The sequence below is a fragment of the Phodopus roborovskii genome, unplaced genomic scaffold (genome assembly GCF_943737965.1).
Source record: "Phodopus roborovskii unplaced genomic scaffold, PHOROB, whole genome shotgun sequence".
Lineage (NCBI taxonomy): Eukaryota > Metazoa > Chordata > Mammalia > Rodentia > Cricetidae > Phodopus > Phodopus roborovskii.
Genome location: NW_026126482.1, coordinates 13,508,200 through 13,522,308, shown reverse-complemented (window position 1 = coordinate 13,522,308; position 14,109 = coordinate 13,508,200). Strand labels below are relative to the sequence as shown.

Here is a 14,109-nt window from a genome sequence, read left to right as displayed (position 1 = left end):
GAATATACAAGGAAAGTAAGGTTCAAGATAGAAGGGTAACATGGGGAACAGTTTCATTTTACCTCAGGATTGTAGATGTGAGTCAGTGTACATCCCTTCATCTAATATTAAAAAGGCTTTCACATGCAATCATTTCTACATATCATAGTGGTAATGAGAAGAAAATGAGAGCACTCATCTTTTTCAAGGGGGTGAATTTTGTCCAGAGCTATACTTTTAACAACAACAAAAACACCACAAATTATTCTAGCATTTTATCTCCTCTTGCATATCCACTCAGTCTTAGCATTAGCAGAGTAAAAAGCATAAATAGAATTAACTGTCAGCATTCTAAAAGTACAGACAAAACTACAGCCTAATTCCCACTCCTTACACTTAGATACAAACAAAGGGTAGCAGATTATAAGAAAGAGTTTTTACTTTTTCTCTCGGGAAAAGTTGAATTCCCCTCTGTACGGTTGACAGAAGACACAGCCACCATCACCTGGAGAGACGATGAGGACAGCAGCTTGGTGGCAGAGCCAGAGCCACGGCGGGCTTGCTGCAGCCTCAGGACTGGGTCAGAGGTGGAGTGCCTGCGGCCCTGCAGAAAGGCACTGAGGAGGTGCACAGCCGAAGGCCTCCGGGATGGGTCCTGCACCTGCATGACACTGGCTCCAGGCACGCAAGAGTTGGAGGCAGGCAGAAGCCAGCTCTGGCTTGCTCAGTGAGGAGCTACACTGAGACACTGGCATCGCTCTGTATGATCTAAGAGCTTTTCAGGATAGGCTGACTTGTTTCCATAGTGACCAACAAAGAAACTACTGATTCCCACTTAGATGTGAACAGGCAAAAATCCTACATGAATGGATTGTGTTTTGGACAAATTGTTCAAATACAGGGAAGAATAATATGCATTTAAAGTAGTTTGTTCTTACATCTAGATTATTTTGTTTCTCACATACACTTAAAAGATCTGACTCCTAAATACTGTAATGAGTTTTTAAATGCTTTTTTTTTTTTTTTAATGACAAAACACTGCCTTGTACACACATTAAAAGTTGAAATTTTCTTATGCTTTTCACACCTGGTCTCCAGGTATTTTAAAAGAAAATTCTACTTTTCTTTGAAACAGGACAGGAAAAAAATAAGTTTATTGTAATGTAGCAGTATATGCCAGACCCTACAGCATTATTAAAGGATCATTCAATTTTCAAAACTGATTTTCCCTACATTTGCTTGATTGGACTACTAAAGAAACACTTGAATGGAAAAAATAAAGACATTTTAGAGCGAGGAAGACATTTTCATATTTTTACTTTCTGAAATGAAAACCCGATTCTTGGTTATACGCTGCTAGAAAGAACTTAGCGAGAGTAACTAAGAGCAGCCATGCCTTTCCAAAGTTCAGAACTGTAATTCTCTGCCTTCCGTTGCTATGGGAGAAAAACAGCTTCTAAGTCTCAGCGGAGGCATTTGAATAAAATTCTCTAAAGTATCACATTTTTAAAGGAACTGGATGAGGGGGAGGTGGCAGTTTGAGAATAAAGGATATAAAGAAAACAGAAACTCAACAACTGCAAAGCACTTATTGTCCGCCTCCTCCCTCGCTAATGTCAGGCCGTGCCCATGCCTTTTCTCCTGCACTCTCTGCACAAATGGTATTTCAGTGGCGTGAGGATGGAAACCTAACTACTGCTACATACCAAGCTCTGATCTATGCTGTTAAATTGCCACCCTCACATCCCTGGCATCATGTACTTCTGTGAAATAAGACGGAGACACAGAAGTCTAATTTGACGTTCCAATTGCTACTTTATCTGTAGTATCATACAGAAATGGAAAAGGTTCCCCCCACCTACACACACACACACACACACACACACACACACACACACACACACACACACACAGAGCAATTTAACAAGCAGCTACTCTGCCTAAAAGTGTGACCTGAGAAATAGTCTAGGCAAGGCCCACTTGGTCCTTAAAATGAAACAGGGCAGCTCCACAGGGTTTATATGAGAAGAAAAATAGAAGATACTGCCAGAGAGCAAGGAGTGACCTGAAGGCAGGCGGCCCTAAGTGCTATGTGTTTGCTACTCTGGTGACAGATTCTGAGAAGACGTCTGAGTGGGCAGCACAGGCAGAGTGTGAAGGGGGCAAATGCGGGAAGCCCACTGCGGCCTGATAAACACAGTAGTTGTGTGTGTGGGGGGGGGGGTGGCAAGGGGAGGGCTGCTGTGGCACCAGTGCAGTGGCCAGCAGAGCTCTCAGCTGGTTCCCATAGCATCCTGCACAGGTGGCAGACTCAAATATTTAAGGCAACAGGGAGGAGGTGCCAGTCAGTGAGTGATTCCAGAAAACAGAAGGATGCACTGAAGGATGTCTACAGAGGGAACTCAAAAGTGGCTCTGTCCCCTATTGTACTAAAAATCCAAAGTATTTTGATGAGGAGCATGCGGGGGGTTAGTCAGACTAAACTAAAGAAGGAATGGTTCAAGTACCACCTCAAAAATAATTTCTGCTGTAAAATCTTAGAACAGGGCTAACTTCCAACATAAAAACAGTACGCAACTGAGCTGACTGGACATGTTCGCATAACCCTGTGTCGAGCCTACGAAAGTGTAGCCTGCTGCAAACATGGATTGGACAGGCACATGTAGCCCCGCCCTCCATGGGACCAGGCAGCCATGTAGTGCAAAGTCATACATGCAGGCAAAATACCCAAACATGCAAAGAATTTTAAGTAAGAAAGTAAATTTTATTTACATCACAGAGAGCTTTACAACTGCACCCAACCTTTAGTTTCCATCCAACATACTAGTTTGGTTTCCTTCTCCAATACGCTCATGTATTTATGGGTTTTCCTGGTTTATTTATTTACTTACTTAGAGACTGTGTATGGTCCTTGCTGGCCTAGAACTTACTATGTAGAACAGGCTGGACTATAACCCATAGGGATTCCTCTGTCTTTGTCTCCTGTGTACTTGTACTGGAATTAGGGTACAGACCACCACACCCAGCCTTTCTTGTATTTATACCTTCAGTGCACATACATTTTTCTTGCTTTCTCCAATCATAATAAGATACATCTTCCTTTTGCTTCAGTCTTAAATTTGTATTTAATAAAGCACAACGACTATGATTTAGCTAATACACCACAATAATTTCTCTAATCCCTTAGAGATTAGAGACATTTAGAATAATATCAACAGTTTTTATTTTAAAAATAAGATACTAAAATTTTGAAGACCAATACCTTTATTCTGACATTTTTGCTTTAGTAAACTTTTGGGGGAGATATAACTCATGAGTTAAATTAATGTTCAAAGTGCAAAGTTTTATTTAGTTGAGTCTTAACATGTTTAAAAACCAAGTATAAATAAGCAGAAAGAGGAAACATGTTCAACAACTTCACTCAGGATTCAGGGGTCCTGTGAGCCTGGGTCGAAATGGATAGAACCAGGATTTTATATGTGTGTGTGTGTAGGTGTGTGTGTGTATACATATGTATATACACCCACACAAATATAAGCACAAGTGTTGATACATGGTAGGTATGGTTATCCATATATGAACAAGCATTCTTCAACTCTGACAATCAAGAAGTCCTTGTGGGAAATAATAGGATAGAAACAAATACACACAACAAGCAGATATTGGTTTATGAGTTCATTTTTTCCAAGACAGGGTTTCGCTGTATTGTTTTGGAACCTGTCCTGGAACTTGCTCTGTAGACAGGTTGGCCTGGAACTTAAAGATATCTGCTTGCCTCTGCCTCCTGAGTGCTAGAATTAAAGGCATGCACCACCAACGACCAGCTAAATTCAACTTTTATAGCAATAAGTAGTACGGTTTCTTGGCTGTAATCCTAATGAAATAGGATAGCCAAATTGAGAGAATTCGGTAACAACATGACTTGCCTGTCTTCGTCAGAAATACTGAGGTCATCAAAGTTAAGGAGCATGTCCTACTGTGTAGCACGTGGAAGAATCAGGACCCAGAACTTGGCCCTTTGACTGTCAGCAACACTCGTAGGGCAATCTGCAAAGCTGGAGTGACATTGAGAAACAGAAGAAAGGCCATGATGGTTCAGTCTAATTTGCTGATGTGGGGAGTATGAAGCAGGTCTTTGTGAGACCGATAGAGAATCGTGTCTGCAACTCACACCCAAATAGTTCAAGAAAAACATCTCTGTGTTGTACTTCTAACTTTCCCCACAAGCTTCAGATTGCTTCAAAATGAAAACAAATCCTCTAAAAGATATCAAACAATTAAAACTCAAGAGTCTGTGTTCTGTACTGCTTGGTAAATAAGATAGTTGCAGAGTCTACTTTAAATGGGTCACCAGAAACCTCAGCCAAAACAGTTTTAGTGGACACCAGAGGCAGATGACAGAGCTGACATGAGACTGAACAAGTGACAGAGATGGCTGCAACAGTCAGCAGGGTTTTATACAGATTTAGCTGTGAAGAGAAGGACCCCAGAATTACAGTGAGAGGTCTGCAAATAATCACATGTAGTAGGAATATGAATTATGTCTTCACATTATTTGAAAACATTTCAAGTTCAAGGAAAGTTTTTTTTTTGTTGTTGTTGTTGTTGAGGAGAAACTAGAATTAATGCTTATTGAGATACAGATCTGATCCAGCATCAGCAAATATTCTGAACTAACAGCTGAACAGCAGTTGCTTTGTAGGAAGTAAGCCTATCACAGAAAGGAGTAAAGAACTGGAAAGTCAACAGCACGGCCAAACATGGATGTGCTCATGTGTGTACCTAACAATATAAGTGGGCTTCCCTGTGATCAGATTGGTGACTACCCCAACTATCATCATAGAGTCTTCATCCAGTAATTGACAGGACCAGATGCAGAGACCCACAACCAAGGACCAGGCCTAGCTCTGGGAATCCAGTCGAAGAGAGGGAAAAGGGAATACATGAGCAAGGGAGGTCAAGATCATGATGGAGAAATCTACAGAGACAGCTGAACCAAGCTCATGGACCAAGCTCATGAACTCTGGATTGACAGCTGTAGAGCCTTCATGGGAACAAACTAGGCCCTCTTTTTAGGGAGATAGCTGTGAAGCTTGGACTATCAGAGGGGACCTTGCCAGTGGGACCATGATACAAACCTGGTATATGAGCTAGCTTGTTGGAGCCCATGGTATGCCATGCTCAGCCTTAGTGCATGGGAGAGGGACTTGGCCCTGCCCAACCTATTGTGTCAGACTTTATTGACTCCTCATGAGAGCACTTACCCATGAGGAGCAGTGGACTGGGGATGGGCTGGGGAGGAGGTAGGGGAGGGAGAACTGGTTGAAATGTAAAATAAAATTTAAAAGAAATAAATTATACATATAAAAAAGAATGTAAGCAAGTGGATCGCTGTTTCCCCTGGACCTCATATGGGTTTGACTGAACAGGAAATAACCCTTGCTGAAACCCTAGACACAAGAAAATGACCAGGCCTGGCACTGGATGCTTGGGATTTGAATAGCCTATTGGAACAACTGGAAAAGGCCAAGCACTCAGTTGGTACCACCTAGTCAGCTTTTTGCTTTCACTGTGCTTACCAAGATAATGTATAATTTTGCACTTTGTATAAAATACCTCATTTTACTTGTTATTACTCTTAAGCTTGATTCTGCCTAGCTGCAAGCAGGCCCAAACTGTCCTGCTCTACTTCAACTGTAGAGACGTCCTAGCTCAGGAAAGCCATGAAACTCAAACATAGACAAGTATTAAAATAAGCAAATCAAAATTCAGAAGCACAGAAATACAGAAATAGCAAAATATGTTTACTGTGGAACTCAACAGCAGACATAAACCCAGAAATAAGAGAACTTGATGACAGAAATTATATTCATGGAAGAACAGAGAGAATAAGGAATTAAGAAAAGTGGTGGTGCATGCCTTTAATCCCAGCACTCAGGAGGCAGAGGCAGGTGGCTCTCTGTGAGTTCAAGGCCAGCCTGGTCTACAGAGTTAGTTCCTGGATAGACTCCAAAGCAATACAAAGAAACCTTGTCTCAAAAACAAACAAAATCTTACAAGATCACCTTCCCTAACTTAAGTAGAAACACAAGCAATCTCTGATGAACAGAAACAGAATTTGTTGTGTGACAAGCCAATTTAGAAGGTCCTAGAAGCTCTTTGTGTTGGAAGCAAGTTACCCAAGCTAGTAATAAGATCCTATATGAAAGAAGAAACAGTTAAATTATAGAGGTTAGTTTTTAATAGCAATTAATCTGAATGGGAATTTCTCCCAAATGGGATATAGAAATGATCAATAAATAGATGAAAAGATATACAACATTACCTACCAGTCATCAACAAAATGTTTATTTAAAAAAATCTCTTCACACCTTCCAGGATGGATATAATTGGACAGCCAGATAAACTCCAAGTGCCTATGATAATAGACAGACAAGAAGCCTCTTTGGAAAACAGTCTGGCAGCTCACTACATAAGTAAATAAAGTGACTGTATGAACCAGCATTCGACTCCTGGTTATAACTCCAAGTAAGTGAAGACAGTCTACAAATAGCTCTGTACAATCAGCACTTACAGCAGCCAAAATATGTAATAACTCAAACATTCATCAACTCATACAGTTAAAATATGGTATTATCTACACAACTGGAGAGTATAAGTACTGATACATGAAGCATAAATGAACTTAGAAATCATCAAGCTAAGTAAGATTAGTAAATCACTAGACCATATATTGTATGATTCTGTTTAAAACAGAATGTTTGGGGAAAGGAAATGTGTAGAAACAGAAAGTTGACTAGTGGTTGCTGAGGAGGAGGAGAACGGTGGTTGTGGTGGTGGTGACAACTAATATAGTCTCTTTTACTCCTGTTTCAGTGGGGACAAATAGGAAGCTGTTCATCCTCCAACATCCCAACCCTACAGAAAAGGAGGTGGACTAGACCCAATCAGGTGTATCAGAAGGGCAAGCAAGAAGAAATCTATCAGAGTGGCACAGAGGATTCATCAGACAGCTAGCTCTCTGCATCCTGTTTAAAAGAAGGATGTGGCACTTTGAGTTACCTGTTAGGGTTGAAGTGGTAGGCTGGGTACAGATATTTTCCCATCCTCATCAAGTACAAGTGGACAATGGTGTAATTCTCCTGGCAAGTGGTCCTTTGGGGTCTTCACTCACTTTGCAGCAACGAGTCCTAATGAGAGCTTGATGCACAACTAGTCAATACTAAGCTTGTCATCCCTTCCCACATCAGTTCCTTAGGCAAGCCTCCATCCTGACCCAGCATCAAGGAGACTAAAGACTAAAGAAAGCAGTGCAAATTATACCTAGTGAGTACTCTACTTTGCCCAAACTTTGGTCTTGGTGAGGCCTAGTATGGAGACAGACCTACACATTCTCTGGTAGAAACCACACTAAACAATGAAGCAAGAAGCTGGCTGTCCACACTGCTGCCTCCAGGGTCAATGGAGCCCAGGGAACCTGAGGCTCCTGTACCTTAACTTTCTATCAATGAGAAGGTCCACACATTCCCTTTCCTATCCCCTGCTGTTAGCAGGATCCAGCGGGGAGCTGAGCCCCCCCCCCCAGCTCTAGGTGGTGGAGGTGGGAAAGTGACTCACAGGCACAGCAGGGAAATGAGGTTCAACCACACCTGCAACAAAGCATGAGTCATCGCCCATCTACCCTGGATGGTAGTGGTGCCTGATCATTATTTCATCTCTCCAGGAGGCAATCTTACACGATTCAAAGGCAACCTGACCATGCAAGGCACTGCTCCACTTCTACTCAAATGCTGGTAGGAGGCTGAGCAGACAAATCTCACATGAAGCTGCAGCTAAATACCCACAGGGAGACTGCTGATAAGAACAAACAAAATATAGGGTTCAAAAATCTGTCACAAATCATTTGTCACACCAAGAATTAAGAAAATCACAACATGAATGAGAAGAAATGATCAGTAGATATGTAACATTGAATTTATTCAATAAGGACTATAATTATAACATGGCTTGGCATTAATTTTTAAAAGAACTGGAAGCTTAGAATGTTCTTTGAACAAAAAAAAAAAAAGAATTGAACTAGAAATCACTAACAAAAAGACAACAGGAAAAAACTCTAAAGACTTAGAAATTACATATCAATGGTATAAATTAATTTGTGGGATAAAGAGAAAGTCTCAAAGGAAATTACATAACAGAACTGAATAAAATGAAAATGGAACATACAGAATTACATGGGACAGTAATAGAGGAAATATATAGCACTCAAATTAAAGATATCAAATTAATCCAAGCTCCTACCACAGTCACAAGGAAGGTATAAGGAAAGAAATAACAGAGCAAGCATTGGAAGGGTAAGAATAAGGGCAGAAGGGAAATAAAACCTTTAAAACAGGAAAACAGTGGCAGCTTTCTACTGGCTTTATGGAAAAATTAATTGATATAACTGATAAGCTTCTGGAAAAGCTGACACAACCCACAAAAAAAGACACAAGCGATGAGCTATCACTTGAATCTGTACTCATTCACTTGTGTCCAATCTTCTGACAGTGTGATGTGTTATATACAAAACTCACAGTTCCCACCCAGAACAGTGCGATCAAGTTACAAACAACCACAACAACACACACACACACACAAAAGAAAACTTAGTTTACAATGTTGTATTAGGCCACATTCTTAGATATTCTTGGCCATATTTAGCCCCTGAGTCACAGGCTGGATATACCTGAAAGGGTGATATGAAACTAGTAAGAACAACTTTATGATCATAAATTTGACAACTTAGAAGAAACATACAACTTCTTAAAGACCGCAAACTACCAAGACTTAACATGAGAAAACCCGGATAGTCCTGTAGAAATAAAGAAACCTGGGTCATAAATAAGAAGGTCTTGTAAAAGAAATCTCTAGGCTTACATGACTACTGAAGAATGCTACCAAACATTTGGAGAAGACAGTAACAATCTTATACAAAATACCTTCTAGGACAATGGATAGGGGGATATTTACCAATCCTCTTTTATAAAGCTGGAGTTTTTCTGATACAAAGACAGTACAAAAAAGATATTTTTTAAAAAAAAGAAAAACTATATTCTAATACCTCTTTTGTACCTAGGCAAAAAAAATCTTCAGTAAAATATTAGCAAACCAAATCCAGCAATACCTCACACTAGCATTATCCACCACCACTAAATGGGACTTATTCCAAGTGTCTAAGGCTGTTTAGACAACCAAAAGTCAATATAGGGCCATGGAGCGAATTCAGTCAAGGAAGTGCTTGCTGTGCAAGCATGAGAACTTGAGTTGATTCCCCAGTACCCACATAAAAATCTAGGCATTGTAGCTGTAATCCCAGAGTAGAGGAAGTAGAGACAGGCAGCCTAGTCTACTGGACAAGCTTCAAGCCAGAGGCCCTGTCTCAAAAGCAAGCAAGCAAGCAAACAAACAATATCCAAAATAAATGACAACTAAGGAAACACACACAGGGGTGACTTCCAGCCACCACATGTACTTACACAACATCTCCAATATAATTATATCAGCAAGCTTCCGAAGAAAAATTACATGGTTCTATCAGTTAATACATAAATAATACTTGGCAGAATCCAACACCTATTCCTGATTTTAAGAAACACTACAGAAAAACAAAACCCTACCAAGCTAGAAAGGAGACTTACTTAAAACATTTACACAAAATGTCCTACTAACATCACAGGGAAGGGCAGAAGATCACATGCTCTCCCCTAAGAGCAGTAAGAGATCAGGGTATCTGTTTTCTCTCCTACTGCTTTTGTGCTTAGGAGTTCTAGACTACAGTGACAAACACAAAAACATGTACAAGTGTACAGATTGGGAAGGAAGAATTCAATTATCCTTATCTCCAGACAACATCAGAATTTGTACAGGAAACCACAGGGGTCTCAAAACTTCTCAGACTCAGTGTGTTCAATCAAGGAAGATTATATGATAGAGGACAACACACAAGCATTAACTGCATTTCTGCAGATAAAATAATATGAGAAAATGCTAACTAAAAGCACAATATCAGTCACAAACACTCCAAATAAAATCGCCAAGCATAAACTTTTAAAATATATATGGATCTATATATTGAAATAGTTAAAGTTCTGATGAAAATCAAGACTAAATAACTGGAGAGTCATTACGATTATGGATTGAGTCAATATAGTAAAGATGGAAATTTCCTTTAATTCTTAACAAACTCCAGCAGTTTTTTGTTGTTGTTGACATATACACGCTTATTTAAAATTTACTGGGGAAGTCACAGGTCACAGCTACAATGATACTAAAAAAGGGAAACTGAGTGGCAAGAGTTGCTCTAGAGTGACCACAGGGTGGCACTGCTTGGGGTTAGACAGACGGATCAGTGAGCCAGAAGAGAGACACGACATACACACAAGCCAGGACAGTGCGACAGACCAGTTCTTAAGACTTCTTAACTCAAGACCAATTCAGAGAAGGAAAACTGAACCTCATGAGGAATACGAGCTGTTGTCACAGAAAACGAGCCCACGACAAGCACGGTGTCAGGCCAAGTTTATGTGCCATGTTTGAGCCCCTTGGTCTGCAGCAGGGGCTGTATCTTGCCAGGTTGTGGAATCGCTGGGAGGCTGGCTTAGCTGGAGGGAGTAGGTCCTTGGGGTGTGCCTCTGTAACACAGGGTTCTATTCTGCTTTTCCCTCCTCTGCTTTCTGATGCAGTAAGGAAAAAAAAAAAAAAAAAAAAGCTCTCCTCTGCCACTCATTCCCACCATGCCATGTTCTTTCCAAGTGCTGGGACCAAGCAATCGTGGGCTGAAACCATCAATTAAAAAGAACTCTCCCCCCCTTACGTTGTTTCCTTTTAACCTAGCAATTGAATTAGAAAGTGGGTACAAGACATTACAGACTAAAGCAAAGGAGAATATACGCATGACAGAGAAATACATAAATGATAATAATAACAATAATATGAGGGATTAGTTTCCCTCAGTTCTTTACTAGGTCAAAGCTAAATGCAATCTGCAATAGAGAAATACAAACGAGGGACTGGAGCTACTGTTGAGTGGCAGAGTGCTCACAAAGCATGCACAAGAGCCTACATTTGTTCCCCAGCACCATAAAAACAAAATGCCACAAAGAAATGTCAGTCTCCATCTCCAACAGCTAAATAACGACAACACCCAAAGAGGAGAAGAAACAGAGACCTTTGCCGAAAAGAAAGTAAGATGGGGCTCAAGACGCTCAGAGAGTGAAGGCAGCCACTGCCATGCCTGACACCCACAGAACAGCAGGGGAGAACCCATGTCAGCACTCTGTCCTCTCATCTTCTCCACACGTGTGCATGATACACACACACAGCAACGACAAATAATTATAAAATAAGTTAAAATGCAAACACTCTTGATTGGGCGGAATCAGAGGGAGAAATGGAAAATATGATCAACATACATTGCATGCATAAATGAAATAATAATTTATTTAAAAAAAAAGGAAAATGGGGTCTGGGGAGGTGGCTCAGTGGTTAAGAGCACTTGCTGTGCAAACATGAAGACCTGAGTTCAAATCCACAGAACCTAAAAGATCTGGTGTAGGGGCAGTGTGATGGGGTTGGAGGGCAGAGAAAGGAAGCTTGCTCCTCATCAGCCTAGCTCCAGTTTCAGTATGACAGCACACCTCAGGGAATAATGTGGAGTGACAGATCAGGACACAAGGCTTCCTCCTGTGGCCTCTCTGTGCACCTGCACACACACACACACACACACACACACACACACACACAGTCACACACATGCACACACACATAATTTTTAAGAAAATAAAATGATACAACCATTTTGAAAAACAGTTTACTACTTGTATATAAAATTAAAATGTAACTACCAGATGACCTAAAAGGAAAACTCTTCAAGCATTTATTTCCTACTAATAGAGACTCATCTTCACATAAAACTTACACATGTATATTCAGAGCATCTTTGTTCATAATAGCCCCAAACTGAAAAATCCCAGGCACCTCCCTGTAAGTCAATGAACAAGCACTGTGGCATGTTTCAGAAATAAAAAGGAATACACTACTGTTATATACATGACCTGAACGAAACTCAAGGGAACTGTGCCAAATGAAAAACAAACAAACACAAACAAACAAAAAAAGCCCATCCTAAAAGATTACATACATACTGTACGTAGCCTTCACTTATGTAACTGTTACAGGAACAGGAAAATAAGCTGTTGCCAGAGCCTTGGGAGTACACAGAGGCATTATCTTGCAGGTAGAGCTGCCAGGATCCTGACTAGTGATGCTGTGATGTTACTATTAATGGAAACTAGGTAAATGGTAAATGGGATTTCTCTGCATTATTTTATCTGTACAGCTATGCAATTAGTTTAGAAAAATATCGTCAAAGAGAAAATTCATTAGGTAGACCTAAACAAGAGTTATCCAGCAGAGTTTGGTAGGGAAGATTGTTTCCTGAGTGGTTATAGTCCTGTGTAGGAGAATCAGCTGAGATGGGTGGTGTGGGCAGAGCTAGGAGACAGAAAGAGAAAAGAAGGTCTGAGTAAATACATAAGCACACTGGAGATACGAGCAGGTTTCTCATTCTCGAAGAAGTGAATAATTATAAAAATGGGTAAAAACTAGAATGACAGCATAATATTGGATTGGACATGACATCAACAATGCCAAATTGAAGTTTTCAATATATAATTAATACACACACACACACACACACACACAGAGGGAGGGAGGGAGGGGAGAGAGAGAGAGAGAGAGAGGTACAGACACAGAGAAGGCATAGCATTAAATATAAGATATAAAACGGCTATACACACACAATATATATATTGTGTATATTCCTTAGCTTCGCCTGAGGTAGCTTGGGAACCTCAACATGGCAACTGCAATGGGCATATTTAGATTTTTTTGGATGGGAGGGATTTATTTTGTTTTAAGTGTGTGTGTGTGTGTGTGTGTGTGTGTGTGTGTGTGTGTGTGTGTGTGTAAATGCAGGTGCCAAAAAGGCGATAACAGGGCATCAGATCCCTTTGAGCTGGAGTTACAGGTCATTATGTGTCTATTGATGTGACTGCTGGGAACTCAATTCACTTCCTTTGGAAGAACAGCAAGTGCTCTTATTGCTGAGCCATCTCTCCCACCCAAGATTTAGGTTTTAAAAAGGGCTACCCCTCACTAAAATGGAGAAACAACCACTTTCAAAGCTAGGGCAGGATTGGAAGACAATGAGCTAAAAGATCTTTCTGTGTCCGGGATGGAGGAGACACAGCAAAAAGGCTCTGAATGGTGGAATATAGAAACACTGAAACATCAAGACAAAAGGGAAGACCAGATTCCACTGAACAAAATATGAATCCACACTGAAATAACTGAGCAAACAATGAGGAAATTGTTCCTTATAATAGAATGCCACTTAACAAACACAGGTATCTATCACAGTAACGACTCAGGAAAAAACATCAATGGGTGCTAAAACACTCTGAGTCAAAGGTGACATGAACAGCATGCTACACAGCTTCAAAGCATCTTTTTATGAAATATTAACTATGGGTAGGGAAAGAATAAATTTATAATGGGTAAATCTTGGCAGCTATGAGCTTACTGATATGATCAAACTTAACATTCCCAGTGAGAGAGCAAAGTGACATCTTGGGTCGTCACCTGAGGGCCACTTCTGTGAGGCTTCTAACAAAATTGCATAACCTCAGAGGTACCATTGTAGAGAGCAGAAAATCCAGACCCAGACACATGCTAAATAATAACTCAGCCATGACAGTAAATAAACTAAGGTCCTAAGAAAATGTCTAAGGTCCTTGAAAGAAATTTAAAAATCATTCCAAGGCCAGGACATTATGGTGAAATGCCTGTAATCAATCACTTGAGAGGAGGAGGCAGGAGGATCTTCAAGGCCAGCTTGAGAAGCAGGGAGTTTGAGATCAGCCAGGGCTATATGGCAAGACTTTTGTCTCCAAAAGAAAAAAGGAAGAAGAAGAAAAAGAAGGAGGAGGAAGAGGGAGAGGAGGAGGAGGAAAGGAAAAAATGAAGACCATTTTGCTATTAAAGGATATTATAGTGACATATTGCTTATGACCTAATAAAGCTTCCTTGAAG

At 40.4% G+C, this 14,109-nt stretch overlaps 1 protein-coding gene across 3 annotated transcripts in view; it reads right to left on the bottom strand.

Moving 5' to 3' along the window:
- Ptpdc1 (protein tyrosine phosphatase domain containing 1) overlaps window positions 1-14,109 on the bottom strand; it is a 49,040-nt gene that overhangs the window by 15,515 nt on the left and 19,416 nt on the right. Inside the window, exon 1 of one of the 3 annotated variants that reach the window (XM_051194319.1) lies at window positions 421-961. The exons of the other annotated variants lie outside the window; for them this stretch is intronic. Within the exon in view, the coding sequence (XP_051050276.1) occupies window positions 421-646 (226 nt within the window). The 5' untranslated portion in view covers window positions 647-961. Of the gene's footprint in view, window positions 1-420; window positions 962-14,109 lie in introns of those variants that run through there. 3 annotated transcript variants of the gene reach the window in all.